The sequence below is a fragment of the Pipistrellus hanaki genome (assembly GCF_964339955.1).
Source record: "Pipistrellus hanaki genome assembly, chromosome: 3".
NCBI classification, from domain to species: domain Eukaryota; kingdom Metazoa; phylum Chordata; class Mammalia; order Chiroptera; family Vespertilionidae; genus Pipistrellus; species Pipistrellus hanaki.
The window spans coordinates 113,540,336-113,558,011 of record NC_140505.1 but is presented as its reverse complement, the minus strand read 5'-3'; the positions used below and the strand labels follow the sequence as shown (position 1 = coordinate 113,558,011).

Sequence of the window (17,676 nt, the reverse complement as noted above, 5' to 3'; positions counted from 1 at the left end):
CTTAGAGCAGGAACAGGCACTGAACCAATGCCTGAAGATGTCACAAAAATGTTTCCGAAAGCTTAGTAAGCAGCAACAAAGTTATAAGCAAATGTACAAGTTAAATGCCACCTTATAAACTGTTGCAAAGTTTAGAAATTTAAGAAAGAACCTCACTCACCTACCTCCACACTTAGAGGCTGTTTATATGTAAATCCAGGAATATTAGCTTACAGAAAAATAGTGAAAGCAAAAGGTTTGTGCAACATGGTTTTTACTGATTTTCCTGGGAAAGGAAAAAGGGATTTGGGGGCAATAAATTTCATATTGCCATCTAACACTTTAAAAGTTATAAATTTTAGTTATAGGGCAGTTAGTTTTGCATACACTGTGTTCTTTCAAGTAAGTCTTTCCAAATCGTTGCTTACATAAGCAGTTGGGAACTGGAATAACTGAACTAGTTATGCAATGTTGTTTAGCAACCAGGACAAATGGTTGCCACAACATCCGTGGAGACATTCTCTCTGTATCTGCAAGTTTACTCTTTATACGTCCCTGTGTTTTGTCAACACATTAATATTTTTCAGATAGCATATTCCATATGACAACCTCCGTGAAATGTAAAACCCTTTTCTTCCTAAAAGTAGACTTATGCAAAAATCTTTCCAAAGGGAAACCAATACACTTTGCTGAAAAATACGAATCTAAATGACATCTAGGAAGGGGTGTGTTTTACCACTGTACTTCCCAAAAGCACAGAAACAGCAGAATGCCTCTTGCACTGATTCAGCTCATCACTTCACCGATCCCAGAAAAGATAGAAACACCACAGTTCTTTTTCTCTCAGCAATCCCACAGGCAAACAAGGCCAAACCAGGAGATTATCTGGGCCATCCTGAGATTACTCAGGGTTACACCGTATTGTCCCTGGGGAAAGTGCATAGGGAATCCCTCTGCTGACATCCAATCTCTCGGGAAATCCTCTTGGCTCTGCCTTCAAAATACACCCAGAATTCCAACACTTAGCATTACCTCCTCTGCGAGCACCCCAGGTCATTGCCTCCTGTCTGAGGATTTCACTAGCTTTCTAATTGCCCCCCTCGTTCCCTGTCCACTACCCACCCACCCCTCCAGCCAATTTTCCACACAGTAGCCAAAATGAAGCTTTAACACATGTCAGATCAGTCCCTCTTCTGAAGGTGACCCTCGTGATTCCTATCTCACTCTCCATCTGGCCATCTAGCATTGCTCCTGCTTGCCTGCTCTTTCCAGACATTCATGTGACTTGTTCCCTTCATTCCTTCAGTCCTTTACTCAAATGTCACCACAACATGACTCTTGTCTTGGCCCTCTATCTAAATAAAACACACCCGCTTCCTGCCTGCCTGCAGCATTTTTTCCATCTTTGCATTTTTTGGTCTACTTTACTGTACAGTCTATTTTTAAATTTGTGAGTTGCTTGCCTCCCCCACCAGAATTTGAATGTAGTCTTCTCAAGGGCAGGTGTTTTTCTTTTGTACACGAGAACAGTAAGTGACACAGAATAGTTACTCAAAAAATACTGACTGAGAGCCAAAAATGTGAGTGGCCATGCTACCTGCAATCTGCCACATCCATTACCCACTGAGTTAAGTAACCTAAAGACCCCAAGCTAGACTGATGCACTTTTACTACCATGTTGTAGCTTCAATTACTTTTTTGTTTTATTCTGTTAATTCTCACCTGAGGATATATATTTTTTCCATTGGTTTTTAGAGAGAGTGGAAGGGAGGGAGGAAGGTGGGGGTGGGGGGGAGAGGGAGAGGGAGAGGGAGAGAGAGAGAGAGAGAGAGAGAGAGAGAGAGAGAGCGAGAGAGATGGGAGAAACACATCAATTGGCTTCCTCCCATACACACTCCACTAGGGTGACATCTAACCTGCAACTGAGGTACATGTCCTTGACTGGGAATCTTCAGTGCAAGGGCCAACACTAACCACTGAGCTTACTGGCCAGATCCCAATTGCTTTGGAGGCATCTAATTATACCTTGCTGTCCCCACGTGGAATGCCCCTATTAAAAGTCTACCCATCTATGGTCAGGGTAAGAATTGGCCAAAGGTTTTCTTCTAGGGAAGTCCTTGTTTCCTCCAGTCCATGAATGGTCTTTTCTGAATACTCCCATTAGCAACCTTTCAATTGACAATCACATACACTTGGCAATCTAGTATACTGAAAATGTCACTTGTTTCTACACTGTTATTTCTGCCTGGTGAGGCTGGACATTTCTTGAGGTCAGGTGGTCAGCTTGAGTCCCCTCCACATCTCATGCAATTCCTTCATGCAGTATGGCTTTAAGAATTTTGATTGATGAACAGCAAAAACAAAACAAAACTGTAGACACTGATATTCTTCTATGATATAATTGCAAATTCTCCATTTATTGTAGAGATTCATTTGACCTGAAATACTGTCCCTAATTCTAAAGAAAGGTATACACGTTATATTCATATTCTCTACGCAGTGGCCAGAATGAAGATGAAAACACTGATTCAGTTCTCTGAGAAGACTGCAGTGTTTGGACAATCGGAGCAATACTGGCAAAATTGTCAATTTCACTTATAGGAAAAACAACAAAATTAATACTTCAAAACTTAGGATATGGTTTATCTAAATATAAAAACATTTAAATAATCCCAGATTATTATAAATAAATTTTATTTCCAGTCAGCATTTTTTAAAACACTTTATATTAGGATACAGAAGAGGAATTCTCATTTTGCTGCTTGTCTTTTGGGTGGGGTGGGGGATACTGAAACATCTTACGTAGCTATATCATGTCAATAAATGCCCTTATACAATTTTGATGACAAAACCCTGGTCTCATAACTGAATATTTGAAAATATTAAAAAGATTCACTGAATTCTTTAATTAAATAATCTTTTAAAAAATCAGTATATAAGTGACAACATAATCACAATAAAGATTCAAAAATTTGAGATCCATGATTATTAAACTATGTCTATATGACAGCCAATATATGCCTTTACAGAAACACTATTTTACACACAAAGTTTTAAAAATGCAGACTGGTAACAGCTTATTTTGATCCCAAAATATTGTATCAAATTTACTGCCTGGCATCAGAGGCATATGTGCAAGTCACAAAAATACCAATTGGCACACTGCATGCCATAATTCCTTCTGTGTAGCAAAAAGGCATCAGAGTGTAGATAAGATATCAGTACACTTAGATCTTCAACTCATCCTGCACATAATATTATATTAACTCAAGCCAAAGTAGAAATGGAAACCAACAGTTTCTTATACCACAACAAACCAGCTTTTATCCAAAGAAATTTGATGAATTAAGGTTTAAAGAGTAATATTTTTATGTCCCATCTTGATTAAATGAATTTCTAAGGAAACTTTCTTCCTATTTACAAAAAACAAACAAGTCCCAAAATAAACAATAATCACAATAACAAAAACCAAACCCACCTTTAAGCACTGCTCTTATTGAATTCCAATAGTTCTCTGAGTCTTTAAATTATAATCACAGGCAAAGTCCACACCATAAATATTTAATCAAATATACTTCACGCCAGAGCAGAAACAAATCTCCCTCACAATTGTTCTGAGTCTTTAAATTATAATCACAGGCAAAGTCCACACCATAAATATTTAATCAAATATACTTCACGCCAGAGCAGAAACAAATCTCCCTCACAATTGTGTCTGATTTGTTGTGGAGAAGCCAAAGAAAAGCAGTTAAGGCACAGACGACAGAGTATGAATTACTTACCAGTAGATAAATGGGAAAGCCAACAGTTCAAAGTTGATTTCATTTTAGTTTTCTAACCAATTATCTATCACTGAGCTAAAAATATTATTGTACATATACACACTGAAGAGCCAACCTGGGTGTGAGAAGATATTTGCAAATGATTATCCAATAAGGGGTTAATATCCAAAATACATAAGGAACTCATACAACCTGACACCAAAAACAAACCAACAATCCACCTGAATAGGCATTTCTACCCAGAGGGCATACAGATGGCCAACAAACATATGAGAAGATGCTCAATATCACTAATCATTAGGGAAATGCAAATGAAAACCACAATGAGCTATCACCTCACACCTGTCAGAGTGGCTATCATCACTAAATCAACAAATAACAAGTACTGGAGAGGATGTGGGGAAAAGGGAACCCTTGAGTGCACTACTGGTGGTAAATTAGTGCAGTCACTTCAGAAAACAGTATGGAAATTCATGAAAATATTAAAAATAAAGCGGCCATATGGTCCTGAAATTCCACTTCTGGGTATTTATCAAAAAGAAATAAAAGCACTAATTTGAAAAGATATATGCACCCCTATATTCACTGCAGCATTACTAGTAACAGCCAAGATCGGAAGCAATCTAGATGTCCCATCAATAGGTGAATGAATAAATAAGTTTTGGCGTGCGTGCACACACACACACACACACACACAAAATGGAAAAATTATTCAATAATGAAAAAGAATGATATTGTGCCATGTGTGACAACATGGATGGACCTAGACAGCATTATGCTAAATGAAATAAGTCAGAGAAAGACAATACTCTACATGGTATCACTTACATGTCGGTTCCAAATGAAACAAAATAAATGAATAAAGAAAATAGAAACAGACCACAGATACAGAGAATAAGCTAATGGTTGCCAAAGGGGAGGATGTGGGAGGGATGGCAATTAAAAAAAAAAACCTTTAAAAAAAATAAAAAAGGAAAAGGAAAAAAAATTTAAAGAAAAACACTTCAGAGATGTTCTTTATAAAAATCTAAATGCTTGCCGAAACTGGTTTGGCTCAGTGGTAGAGAGTCGGTCTGCGGACTGAAAGGTCCCGGGTTCGATTCCGGTGAGGAACATGTACGTTGGTTGGGGGCACATCCCCAGTAGGGGGTGTGCAAGAGGCAGCTGTCGATGTTTCTCTCTCATCGACGTTTCTAGCTCTCTGTCTCTCTCCCTTCCTCTCTGTAAAAATCAATAAAATATATTTTAAAAAAAAATCTAAATGCTTTATGAGCCTCTATTCCTTTAGAAAAATCCCTTAAATACATCTATATACATATACATATATGTGTATATATACACATATACATACACATACACACACACACACACACACACACACACACACACACATATATATATATATATATATATATATATATATATATATGAATAAAACCAGGAGTCATGCTATACCTTGCCTGGGGACAAGCAGTGATCTTCCAGATTATAAAAGAATATGCCTAGATGGGATTTCATAAATCAAATCCCAAACCAATTTATAGCAACAAGTTTTTATCCTATGCTTTCTTGTCTGTTTTATTTTTATGTAGCATCAGGCACACAATTCAAAGTAACTGTGGAGTCTTCTTCCTTTTAATGCTTACATATTGGGTTGAACCATGGGAAATCACTGATATTAGCCCATTTTGCTTACAAAATGGCAATCCCACATAATTTAACTTAATATTATCCTCCCATGGATAATTATATTCTTTGGGCTTATTATTCTGTTTTGTATCACAACTGCAGACTTGTCATGTGTTTATTACACAGAATTGTCCTCTATAAGTCCCACATTGACTGCATTTCTGACTGAGGGGCCTATACCACAGACTAGCTGACTTTGGCACCTGTGGATTACCATCCAAGGATGGACAACTCCCTGCTATCCACTGCTAGGCGGCAGTTACGTCACTTCCCTGGCACAGTCCACCGAGAACACCTGGGCTTCTCAGGCCATGAAGCACTGCAGAGCTTGAAGGGTATTGGCAGCAATGAGTCTCAAAGTATGGACTGTCTGCTAAGTCAGGAATGCCCAAATGTAGTCTAAGGAGACATTACATCTCCACACCACATAGTATTTGATTCTCTCACTACAGGGACCAAATCCCACTCACCAGAACTTGTGAATTTCAGCGCATCTTTCAGCAGTGACACCATCACAGGAGTGTCACCAAGACCAAGCCACTCCTCTCATTTGTTCTTATAATTAGTTGCACTGACTAACAGAATCGACAGCAACAATGATTAGCCTTACAATGTCAAATAGACTCAAATTGATATGCTGAGACACTCAATTGTTGAAGACTTTGGATATACTGAGTAAATCAATTATCTGTATGGAATTTTTACAAACAAAATTGCAACTATTGGGAATATTTTTGAATGTCTGCTTAGTCCACCAGGAGGAAATTAACAAAGCTAAACAACTCCTTTTAAGGAAACTACAAATAAGTGTAACACCTCTGAAAGGTAATTAACAAAGAAGAAAGTCTGTTCTGTGACAGCAAGTGAAATGTCATCTGGGTAGCACCTTGACAGGAGGTGAAACAGTGTGTATGGATTAGACTGAGTTTGAAGTCCTCAAAATGAAGACTTTTTAGGAAATTGGGCTGCTCCCCCTTGTGGCTATGTAGATACATTGTAAATATGACTTTTTGTATAAAGTTTTTCTATGCTAAAATGTTAGGCTACTTAGCCCACTTTTTATCACCTCTCTTTTAAAGAAAAATGGATTGTGCCAAATACCAAAATGCCACTTGAATGTCAAAGAAAACTTACGGTGGTAGAATCAAAAGAAAGGATGTCCACAACAGGGGGAGTAGAGGTCTGCAAGTCAGTTACCTCAAGTTTTGGATTAATCTGTGAATATACATAAGAAAAATTAATATTAGAAATTTATGAAATAAAAAACTGGGGGACATTTATAAAACTTAGAGGACATTTCCTAATATATTCTAAAATGAAAGTACATTTGGTATATTCATTAACATGAATGTAAAAATTTAAAACAAAATATTAGCCTTTTGAATCCATCGATGTATAAGAAAAGATCATGACCAAGTTGAATTTATTCCAGAAATAGTTAATTTTACATCAGAAAATCAATATAATTCACCTAATAAGGGGATTTAAAAACAAAATAAAATGACCCACCTCAAAACGCAGAAAAAATCCTAGCCAGTTTATTAACACAAGAAAAGGAAATAAAAGTTGTTAAGATGTAAAAATTGGAATAGAAGAAATAAAATTGTCATCATATATTATATAACTGTCTATGAAGAAATCCCTAAAGAATCTACTGCTACATCATTAAAGCTAAAAGAAAGTTGAAGCTAATTGAAAATAAAAAATTGTATGTCTGCACTTCAAGATAGTTAGGAATATAAATTTCAAAAAGATATTTACAATACCATAAAATAAATACATCAGAATCTGTATATATAAAAGCCTATGGGACCTTTCGACTGGTAGCTATGATGCGCAATGACCACCAGGGGATAGATAGGTTGCTGCTGGGGCCCTGTTAGCCCCAAAACTGGTTCACCGGCACCCCAGACCCAGTGAGGAGGAAAGAGAGATCCCTTGTGGAATCAGTTGTGAGTTAGGTTGCTGCTGGGGCCCTATAAGTCCTGACTCTGATTCACCCACTTCAGATTCCCTTTCAATGTGCATGAATCCATGCATCAGGTCACTAGTAAACATATAAAAATGGAAATGATCTATACAGGGAAAATTAATCAAACTCATATAAAGACACAAAATAAAAAGTTCTAACATTAGAAGCTCAGATGGAGAGTCCTGTATGTACGGGAAATAAATATAAAAGGAAAATGGTACCTCAAATCAACAGAGGAAAGATGATTTATAGTTGAGAAAACTGGCTCATTATATGGGTCCCTGACTAATATACTACATACAAAGGTAGATAACATATCAATTCAGAAAATGGCAGTGGAATAGATAGATGTGTTCCAAGCCTTATCCCAGAGCAGAAAGAAAGAACAGCTAAGGGTCACACGAGGAGTGTTTGTTGGCAAGTTAAGGGGCAGCTAAACTCCAGGAGAAGGTGAGGGTCTGCTGGACGGGATTCCGACTGGGCAGCTCCTACTGCTGCTGGGTCCCCGCCCAGAGCTTCGGGCTCAGATGTGGAGACTGCGCCATCTTGAAGGAGAAAATGGATCTTATTGGAAGCCTGAAAATCTACAACTGCAGCAACCACTGAATAGCTGCGAACACCAGAACATCGGTCCCCAATTGGCACAAACATGCCAATTCAGAGGAGCTCTTCACTCCACCATGGAAAGGTCTCTGGGGATAAGGTGAGGTATCTGATCCCAGTGGGAAAGAGAAACTCGTGCTTTGCGGGAGCTGGAGGACCAGAGAAGACTGTGCCTATAAAAATCCATGGCTGTTGGGGCTGGAGTGATCCGTGGACGTGGGTCCTCAGAGCTGCTAACAAGAAGGGATCTCTAAAAAGGAACCCATTTTGATCTGATGCAAAAGGACAGACTAAAAATATCAAAGTGGCCGAAACCGGTTTGGCTCAGTGGATAGTATTATTACTACTACTATTTTACCATTTTTTTTTTTTAAAATGTCATTTTACTTTCTCTTTAGTTTACTTTGGTATTAGTGTTCTACATTCTATTTTTATCTTTCCTTTAGCATTGTTTTACTCTATCTCAACTCTACCTTTATGCCATCACTCTCTTCCTAACCTTTCCCCTTTTGGTGTCCTGTTTCTCTTACCCCTTTCCTGCTTTAGATTTTCCCTATTCTTTCTGTTTACCCTCTGTTAAAATTTCACTAATTAGATATATAAGTAGGGTGAAATTTGCTGTCTTAACTATCCAAAACATTGTTTTTCTCTCTATCCTTTTGTTGTTGTTTGCTTGAATGTTGATTATATCTAATTTTTATGCTTTTTTTGTGAGATTGTTTTGCTTATTGTTTTTGTTTGTTTTGTTAGCTTGTTTTTGTTTGTTTCTTGCTTCTGTTTTCCCTCGCCTTGATATTAGTTGGTGTTGTAGTCTGTATTAATCTCCAGGTACTTGTTGCTGGCATTTACTGGGATTAGTGCTGCTCTATTGAAGTTTTCTCCCCATATATAAAGTTTGATCCCCTTTTCTTTCTTATTTGCCTTTCTCTGGTGGTCACCTTTATTGGAGGTTATTAATATCGTGAATACATTTCAGTGCCTTGTGTGTTGTACCTGGTTGTGTTGTATTTTGTGCCTTTAAATCAATGCAGGAGAGAGAGAACTACATAACCAGACATCTAGAGAAGAGAGACCATGGGTAGACAAAGAAACAGCCGCATATGAAAGAAAAGCAGCATCACCAGAAAAGGAAGTAAACAAAATAGAAGCAAGCAACCTATCAGAGAAAGAATCCAGAGAAATGATCGTAAGGTGGCTGAAAAGAATGGAAGACAAATTCGACAATATGAGTAATAACCAAGAGGAAGGAAGTAAAGAAAACCAAGAAGAAATGAAAACTGTCACTACTGTAAAGTACTTAATAGGAAGCATCAAGAGTAGACTAGCAGAAGCAGAAGACTGCATCAGTGAGATAGAAGACAAGATGGGAAAAAAATACCCAACTTGAGCAGTTTCTAGAAAAGAAAAAAAAAGGTAAATAGCAGGAGGAGAGCCTAAGGGAACTTTGGGACAATACTAAACAAAACAACATCTGCATAAGATGAGTTCCAGGAAAGGAAACTGAGCAAGAAATAGAAAACCTGTTTGAAGAAATAATGATAGAAAACTTCCCTGATATAGGGAAGAGAAAACCCACACAAACTCAAGAAGCTCACAGAATCCCAAGCAAAATGAACCCTAAAAGACAGACGGAAAGGCATATTATAATTAAATTGGCAAACACCAATGACAAAGTAAGAATCTTAAAAGCGGCCAGAGAGAAACAGAAAGTTACATACAAAGGAACCCCCATCAGACTAGCAACTGATTTCTCAACAGAAACTCATCAGGCCAGAAGGGAATGGAATGAAATATACAAAGTCATACAAAGAAATGGTCTGAATCCAAGAATACTGTACCCAGCGGGCTATCAATCAAAATTGAAGGTGAAATCAGAAGCCTCACAGACAAAAAAAGACTAAGGGAATTTATTACCACCAAACCAGCAATGCAAGAAAAGAAAAGGTCTGCTGTAAAAAAGAACATAGGAAGCAAAGGAGGAACACCGGGGTAAAGAATAAAAATGGTGACAAATAAGTACCTACCAGTATCAATAACTTTAAATGTAAATGAATTAAATGCCCCAATCAAAAGACAGGGTAACGGATTGGATTAGAAAACAAGACCCATATATCTGCTGTCTACAAGAAACCCACCTCAGGAAAAAAAAAAAAAAGATGTACATAGACTGAGGGTGAAGGGATAGAAAAAGGTTTTCCAGGAGAATGGAAATGAAAAAAAAGCTGAGGTAGCAATACTTATATTTGACAAATTAGATCTCAAAGTGAAGGATATAACAAGAGATAAGGAAGGACACTTCATAATACTAAATATATAATACTAGACAGCAATCCAACAAGAAGAAAAACTCTGGTAAACATATATGTACCCAATACAGGAGCACCCAAATAAATAAATAAAAAAACTCGTGGGGGATATCAAGGGAGAGATTGACAGCAATACACTCATAGTAGGAGACTTTCAGACCCCACTATCACCATTGGACAAATCCTCTAAACAAAAAATCAGCAAAGAAACAGCAATCCTAAATGACTCACTAGACGAGATGGAATTAATTGACATCTTCAGAACATTTCACCCCAAAGCCACAGAATATACATTCTTCTCAAGTGCACATGGGTCATTTTCAAAGACAGACCATATTTTGGGACATAGGCAAAGTCTCTTCAAATTCAAAAAGTTAGAAATCATATCAAGCATCTGCTCAGATCACGGTGGCATAAAACTGGAAATCAACTACAATAAAAACAATCCAAAGAAATCAAACACATGGAGACTAAACAGCATGCTATTAAACAATGACTGGGTTACCAGAGAAATCAAGGAAGAAATTAAAAACATGACAACAAACAACAATGGAAACACAACAATCCAAAATCTATGTGGCACAGAGAAAGCAGTCTGAGAGGGAAGTTCATAGCTCTACAAGCCTACTGCATAAAACAAGAATCAATGGTAATAAATTACCTAACCCTATACTCAAAGAGTTAGAAAGAGAGGGACAAGAAAAGCCCAGTGTAAGCAGAAGGAAGGAAATCATAAAGATCAGAGGGAGATAAATGACATAGAGACCAAAGAAACAATTCAAAAGATCAACAAAACCCAGAGCTGGATCTTTGAAAGTACAAATTAGATGGATGAACTTCTAGCCAGGTTCATCAAGAAGAAAAGAGAGAGGACCCAAATAAATAAAATCAGAAATGAAAGAGAAGAAATAACAACAGACCTGCCAAAATACAAAGTATTGTTAAAAAATACTATGAACAAGAGGAGAAACCAAGATGGCAGCGTGGGTGAGCAGCTGGTCTGCCACTCCCACAACAATTTGAGGATTGAAACTAATATGAAGGACATCTGTCATCCAGGACCGTGGGAATAAGGTACTGGGTAGTTAGTGGTCAACAGTTAATATGATGGTGGGAGTGATGGGGGACCGATGGGGCTCTTAGAACGTGACCAGAAGGAGAAATGGAAGAATGGCAGGCCTGGAGCAGCCAGGCCTGGAGTAGCAGCAGGCAGGCCCGGAGCATCCAGGCCCGGAGCAGCAGCAGCCAGGCTCAGAGCAGCAGCAGGCAGGCCCGGAGCAGCAGTAGCCAGGCCCAGAGCAGCAGTAGCCAGGCCCAGAGCAGCAGCAGCCAGGCCCGGAGAATCCAGAATCCAGCAGCATCCAGGCCCAGAGTGTTGTGGGGTCAAACCCTGGGTTCAAAATGAAAGGAAAGAAGGAGCAATGCAGCCAATTCGGGTACCAGAGTGTTATGTCCGTCATCACAATGGACTCAAGAGAAGCTCATGTGTCCTTTCACCCAAAAGGACGGAGAGTTGCCCAGACGACAGCAAAGTGGGAGAAGAAAACTGAAGGCCACGCAAGGGACTGAGGTGCCAACATGGAGTCCTCTGAAGAAATTAAAGACTGAAGTGGAAGCTACTTCTTTAATCATGTTCCTGCTCATGCTAGCATCTGTTAGCTTCCAGTCTTCTGCAAAGTCTTGTGCAGCAAGTCCAAGGACTCTGAGTAAATCTACACCAGCAACAAAAGAGACTCATTTAGTAACTAAAAGTATTAATATGTCCATAATTCTGATTCCTCATTTTGTTGTTTTGCATTGGCATTGTTGTTATTATTTAATAGCCAGAGTTTTGCTCTTGACATTCAAGTTTTGAAAATAACATGTGGTCTAGTTTTTGCATTGGCATTGTTTACAATTGTTTTTAATTTTAGAGCCCTATTATTGATGTTTAAATTTTATTTTAATTAGTAAAAAAGGGTGAGATGTAGAGAGCCACCTGAGAAGGCACATGGACATTCTTTTAATTCTTATCAGCTGAGCCCGAGGGCACTGGAAGAATTCTCTTATCAGTACTGATTTCTTAATCCATGTGCTTGGAATGAGGAACAAATAGGACCTTGACTCACCCAGGTCTCGATATGCTAAGTCTTGTACCAAAAAATAAGGAGCTTACCCAGATTTTGATGAATAGGATCTGGGCACACCCGAAACTCCTTTTGACCTTAAACTCCCCTTTGGAAGCCAATAAAAAAAAAAAAAAAAAAAAAAAAACCTGATGAACAATATTAACTGTTGAATATAATAGAATCAGAGGTATGGAAGGGGAGTGGACTGATGATTCTTAGGGAAAAGAGGAGTGGGGGGTGCGGGAAGAGACTGAACATAAACTGTGCACCTATTGATGAGGACAATGGGGGGTGGAGAAAGGGCAGAGGGTGGGGTAGGAACCTGGTGAAGGGGGAAAAATGAGGAACTTTTGTAATAATATGAACAATAAAGGTTTATTAAAATAAATAAATAAATAAAAAAATTTTTTAAAAATACTATGAATAACTCTATTCCAACAAACTGGACAACCTGGAGGAAATGGACATATTCCTAGAAAAAATATAACCTTCAAAACTCAATCAGAAAGAATCCAAACTGCCAACAGGACAATAACTATGGAAGAAATTGAAGCAGTCATCAAAAAGCTTCCAGCAAACAAAAGCCTGGGGCCAGACGGCTTCACATCAGAGTTTTACCAAACATTCAAGGAAGAACTAAAATCTATCCTCCTCAGACTATTCCAAAAAATTCAAGAGGAAGGAACACTTCCAAGCTCCTTCTATAAAGCCAGCATCACCCTAATACCAAAATCAGATAAAGACAACACAATGAAAGAGAATTACAAGCCAATATCATTTATGAACTTAGATGCCAAAATCCTCAACAAAATTCTAGCAAGTCAGATCCAGCAGTACATCAGAAAGATCATACATTATGACCAAGTAGGATTTATCCCAGTAATGCAAGGATTGTACAATATTCACAAATCAATAAACGTGATACATCACATAAACAAATTGAGAGATAAAAATCACAGTCATATCAATTGATGCAGAGAAAGCATTTGACAAAATCCAACACCCTTTCTTTCTTTTTTTTTTATAAAATATATTTTATTGATTTTTATACAGAGAGGAAGGGAGAGAGAGAGAGAGAGAGAGAGAGAGAGAGAGAGAGAGTTAGAAACATCGATGAGAGAGAGTCATTGATCAGCTGCCTCTTGCACACCCCCTACTGGGGATATGCCCGCAACCAAGGTACATGCCCTTGACAGGAATCGAACCCGGGACCCTTCAGTCCCCAAGCCGACGCTCTATCCATTGAGCCAAACCGGTCCCGGCCCAACACCCTTTCTTGATAAAAAATCTCCACAGGGTGGGAAAAGAAGGATCATAAAAAGAATCATACCTCAACATAAACCCACAGCTAACATACTCAATAGGCAAAAGCTACAACCATTTCCCATAAAAACAGGAACAAGATGGGATGACCACTCTCATCACTCCTGTTTGACATAGTACTAGAAGTATTAGCCACTGCAATTAGACAAGAAGAAATAAAAGGCATCCAAATTGGAAAAGAAGTAAAGCTGTCCTTATTTGCAGATGACATGATATTGTATATAAAAAACCCGAAAGACTCCATAAAAAAACTAATAGACTTAATAAATGTATTTGGCAATGTAGCAGGACTCAAAATTAACGCCAAGATATCTATGGCATTTCTATATACCAATAGTGAACCTACAGAAAGAGACGAAAAAAGCAATCCCATATACCATTGCACCAAAAAAATTAAGATACCTAGGAATAAACTTAACTAAGGAGGTAAAAGACCTATACATGGAAAACTACAGGACACTGAAAGAAGAGATAGAGAAAGACATAAACAGATGGAAGAACATACCATGTTCATGGATTGTAAGAATCAACATCATTAAAATATCCATACTACCCAAAGCAATTTATAGATTCAATGCACTCCCCATTAAAATACCAATGGCATATTTCACAGACCTAGAAAGAACTCTCCAAAAATTCATCTGGAATAAAAAAAGACCTCGAATAGCCACAGCAATCTTGAGAAAGAATAAAGTAGGAGGGATCTCAATACCAGATTTCAAGCTGTATTACAAAGCTAATGTCCTCAAAACAGACTGGTACTGACACAAGAATAGACATATAGATTAGTGGAAAAGAATAGAGAATCCAGATATTGACCCAAACCAATATGCTCAACTAATATTTGACAAAAAATGCATGAACATACAATGGAGTTAAGACAGTCTCTTCAATAAATGGTACTGGGAAAATTGGACAGATACATGCAAAAAAAAAAAAAAAATGAAACCAGATCACCAACACACATTATACACAAAAAATAAACTCAAAATGGATAAAGGACTTAATCATAAGAAGGGAAACCATAAAAATACTAGAGGAATCCACAGGCAGGAAAATCTCAGATATATACCGAAAGAACTTCACTGATAATGCTCCTAGGGCAATGGAAACTAAAAAGAAAATAAACAAATGGGACTACATCAAAATAAAAGTTTTTTTACAGCAAAAGAAACCATCAACAAAATAACAATAAAGCCCACTGTATGGGAGAACATATTTGCAAATGTTATCACTGATAAAGTTTTAATCTCCAACATCTACAGGCACCTTATACAACTTAATAAAAGGAACATAAATGATCCAAAAAAAAAAGGGGGGGGGGGGCAACGGACCTAAATAGAATCTTTTCAGAAGAAGACAGAAGGAAGGCCAAGAGACACATGAAAACATGCTCAAAGTCACTAATTATCTGAGAGATGCAAATCAAAACAACAATGCAGTACCATCTCATACCTGTTAGAATGGCTATCATCAACAAATCAACAAATGTCAAGTGTTGGTGAGGATGCAGATAAAAAGGAACCCTTGTGCACTGTTTGTGGGAATGCAGACTAGTGCAGCCACTGTGGAGAACAGTATGGAGTTTCCTCAAAAAACTAAAAATGGAACTCCCATTTGACTTGTAATCCCACTTATAGGAATATATCCTAAGAAACTAAAAACACCAATCAGGAAGGATATATGCACTCCTATGTTCAAAGCAGCACAAATTTACAATAGGTAAGATTTGGAAACAGCCTAGGTACCTGTCAGTAGTCAAGAAGGACTACTAGTACTTACACAAAACCTGCAAAAGCAAAACCACAAGGAAAAAAATATTAATGCATCTGATATCAAAAGTAAGAATTTCTGTTTAATAATGAATATCACAAAGTTAACACTCAGATTATGGAACAGAAGGAAGTAGTGTGATGTCTAAAACTAAAGAGGGCAAATATCTAAAATAATTAAGAAATACCTACAAATCAATGTGAAAAGGATATAAATCTCAAGAAAAAAAATTATAGGAAAAAAAACCTGACAGCTAACCATCATATAAAGAGATTTCCAGAAATGTTAATAATTAGAAAAGATTAAAGCAAAATAGTACTCGACACCTATTAAACCACAAATACTTGAAAGCTCAATGATGCCAACATCAATATCAGCATTGTTTATAATGCAAAAAAGAAAAAAATAACCATGGTTGAAAACCCCAAATGTTTATCAACAGTAGGGTAGATACATAAATCATGGAGATTACTACTGTGGTAAATTCATCGGAATCCCACCCAGCACTGAAAGAAATGAATCACAACTACATGCATCAATATATAAATGTACAAACTCAGAGTGCATACATGATTCTCAGGATTTTAATTACATTTATATTAAATTATATTTATATTAAAAAGCAGATTACAGAAAAATATACTCAGTATGATTTCATTTGTATAAAGTTTAAAACCATCAAACCATACTTCTGTGTGAAACATAACACCTTTTTTTAAAAAAAAAGCAAATAAATAATTTACTAGAGTGGTGACTACTTTTGAAGGAGGTTATTTCTGAATTTGAGAAAATAAAATTAAATCACATCACCACCAACTATTTATTACACATTATGGATAGAAGCAGAACTTGTTATGAAATGAATGATAGTGAGTAAGGACTCCAAAGAACTGCAAAGAAGAACCTGTTATCTGAGCACCTGGTGAGAAAGGCCTCCTAAGGAGGACACAGAGCTGAAGATGGCTCCTTTACAGAAGGTTTCAAAAACACACACACAGCAAACATAGCAATGAGGTAAGAAACGTTTCTGGGCAGAGAGGTGAATGCTGACTTTTGCACAGGATAGCAATAAGAGAGATTGACAAATGTCCAATTGTGAAGGGTGGAGGAATTTGAGAAGGCACAAACTGGAAGCTGAAATGTGCTTTAGAAAAATTAATGGGACAGAGACATGCAGAGTATCAGGAATAAAGCAGGGATAAGAGTGAGAACACCATTGTAACAGTCCTGGGCAGTGGAGGTGAGGGCTGGCCAGAGGTTAGAGGAGTGAAATGATTTTAAAAGCACTTATCCTATTTGAAGGGTATAGCTGTAGTTTTGGAAACATGAAGAAACTTTTATAGATATTCAGCCAATTGTGTTAGAGGCAGAGGTACACACACCCAGTAATCGCCATGCTACAGTAAGAAAAGATTACAACTTCAGGGTGAGAAGGGGGACGGACTAGCCTCTCAATAACCCGTTTCCTTCCTGGCTGTCTATAGAGCAGAACACACAGCCCCATCCTATGAGCTCTGAGCCAGAGTTAAAGCGCAAGAAAAGAAATATGAGGATGACAGAGATCCTTTCCATCTTAAGACAAGCTGTCCTAAGAAACTGCATGAAAACATTCTATTCTCTTTTATCTACTGCCACCTAGTGTAGATATGAAATTGGTTAACTATGAAAAATACCATCTGGCTTTACCACCTGAACCTGGAACTGCTCTAAAAATCCAAATCACGTAGAAATAAATCGTCAGCATCTCTCATGGAAAAATCCTTGAGCTGATACAAGTTGGGAAACTGCTGATGTAACAGCATTTTATTGTACTGTGGCACAAGTTGCTGTAATATATATTAAACAGAGCAGGGAATTCTTATTTAAGTAAAACTTTATATTCCTCTCCATAATGAAAATATGCTGGGGATGGAAGGGGAAGGGTGACAGTCAGAGTTAAGTTCTTTGCCAACCAACCTTCAGGAATACCATCACTACCTTCCAGCTTTCAATTTATTTATTTATTTATTTTTAAATATATTTTTATTAATTTTTTACAGAGAGGAAGGCAGAGAGAGATAGTTAGAAACATCGAGAGAGAAACATTGATCAGCCGCCTCCTACATACACCCCACTGGGGATGTGCCCGCAACCAAGGTATA

The 17,676-nt window shown here is 37.6% G+C and overlaps 1 protein-coding gene across 5 annotated transcripts in view; it reads right to left on the bottom strand.

Annotated features, from left to right (window-relative positions):
- POC1B (POC1 centriolar protein B) overlaps positions 1 to 17,676 on the bottom strand; it is a 103,566-nt gene that overhangs the window by 33,717 nt on the left and 52,173 nt on the right. For 4 of the 5 annotated variants that reach the window (XM_084876905.1, XM_084876909.1, XM_084876907.1 and 1 more), the window contains one exon: positions 6,585 to 6,665. The exons of the other annotated variant lie outside the window; for it this stretch is intronic. In XM_084876905.1, the coding sequence (XP_084733031.1) occupies positions 6,585 to 6,665 (81 nt within the window). The remainder of the gene's footprint in view (positions 1 to 6,584; positions 6,666 to 17,676) is intronic. 5 annotated transcript variants of the gene reach the window in all.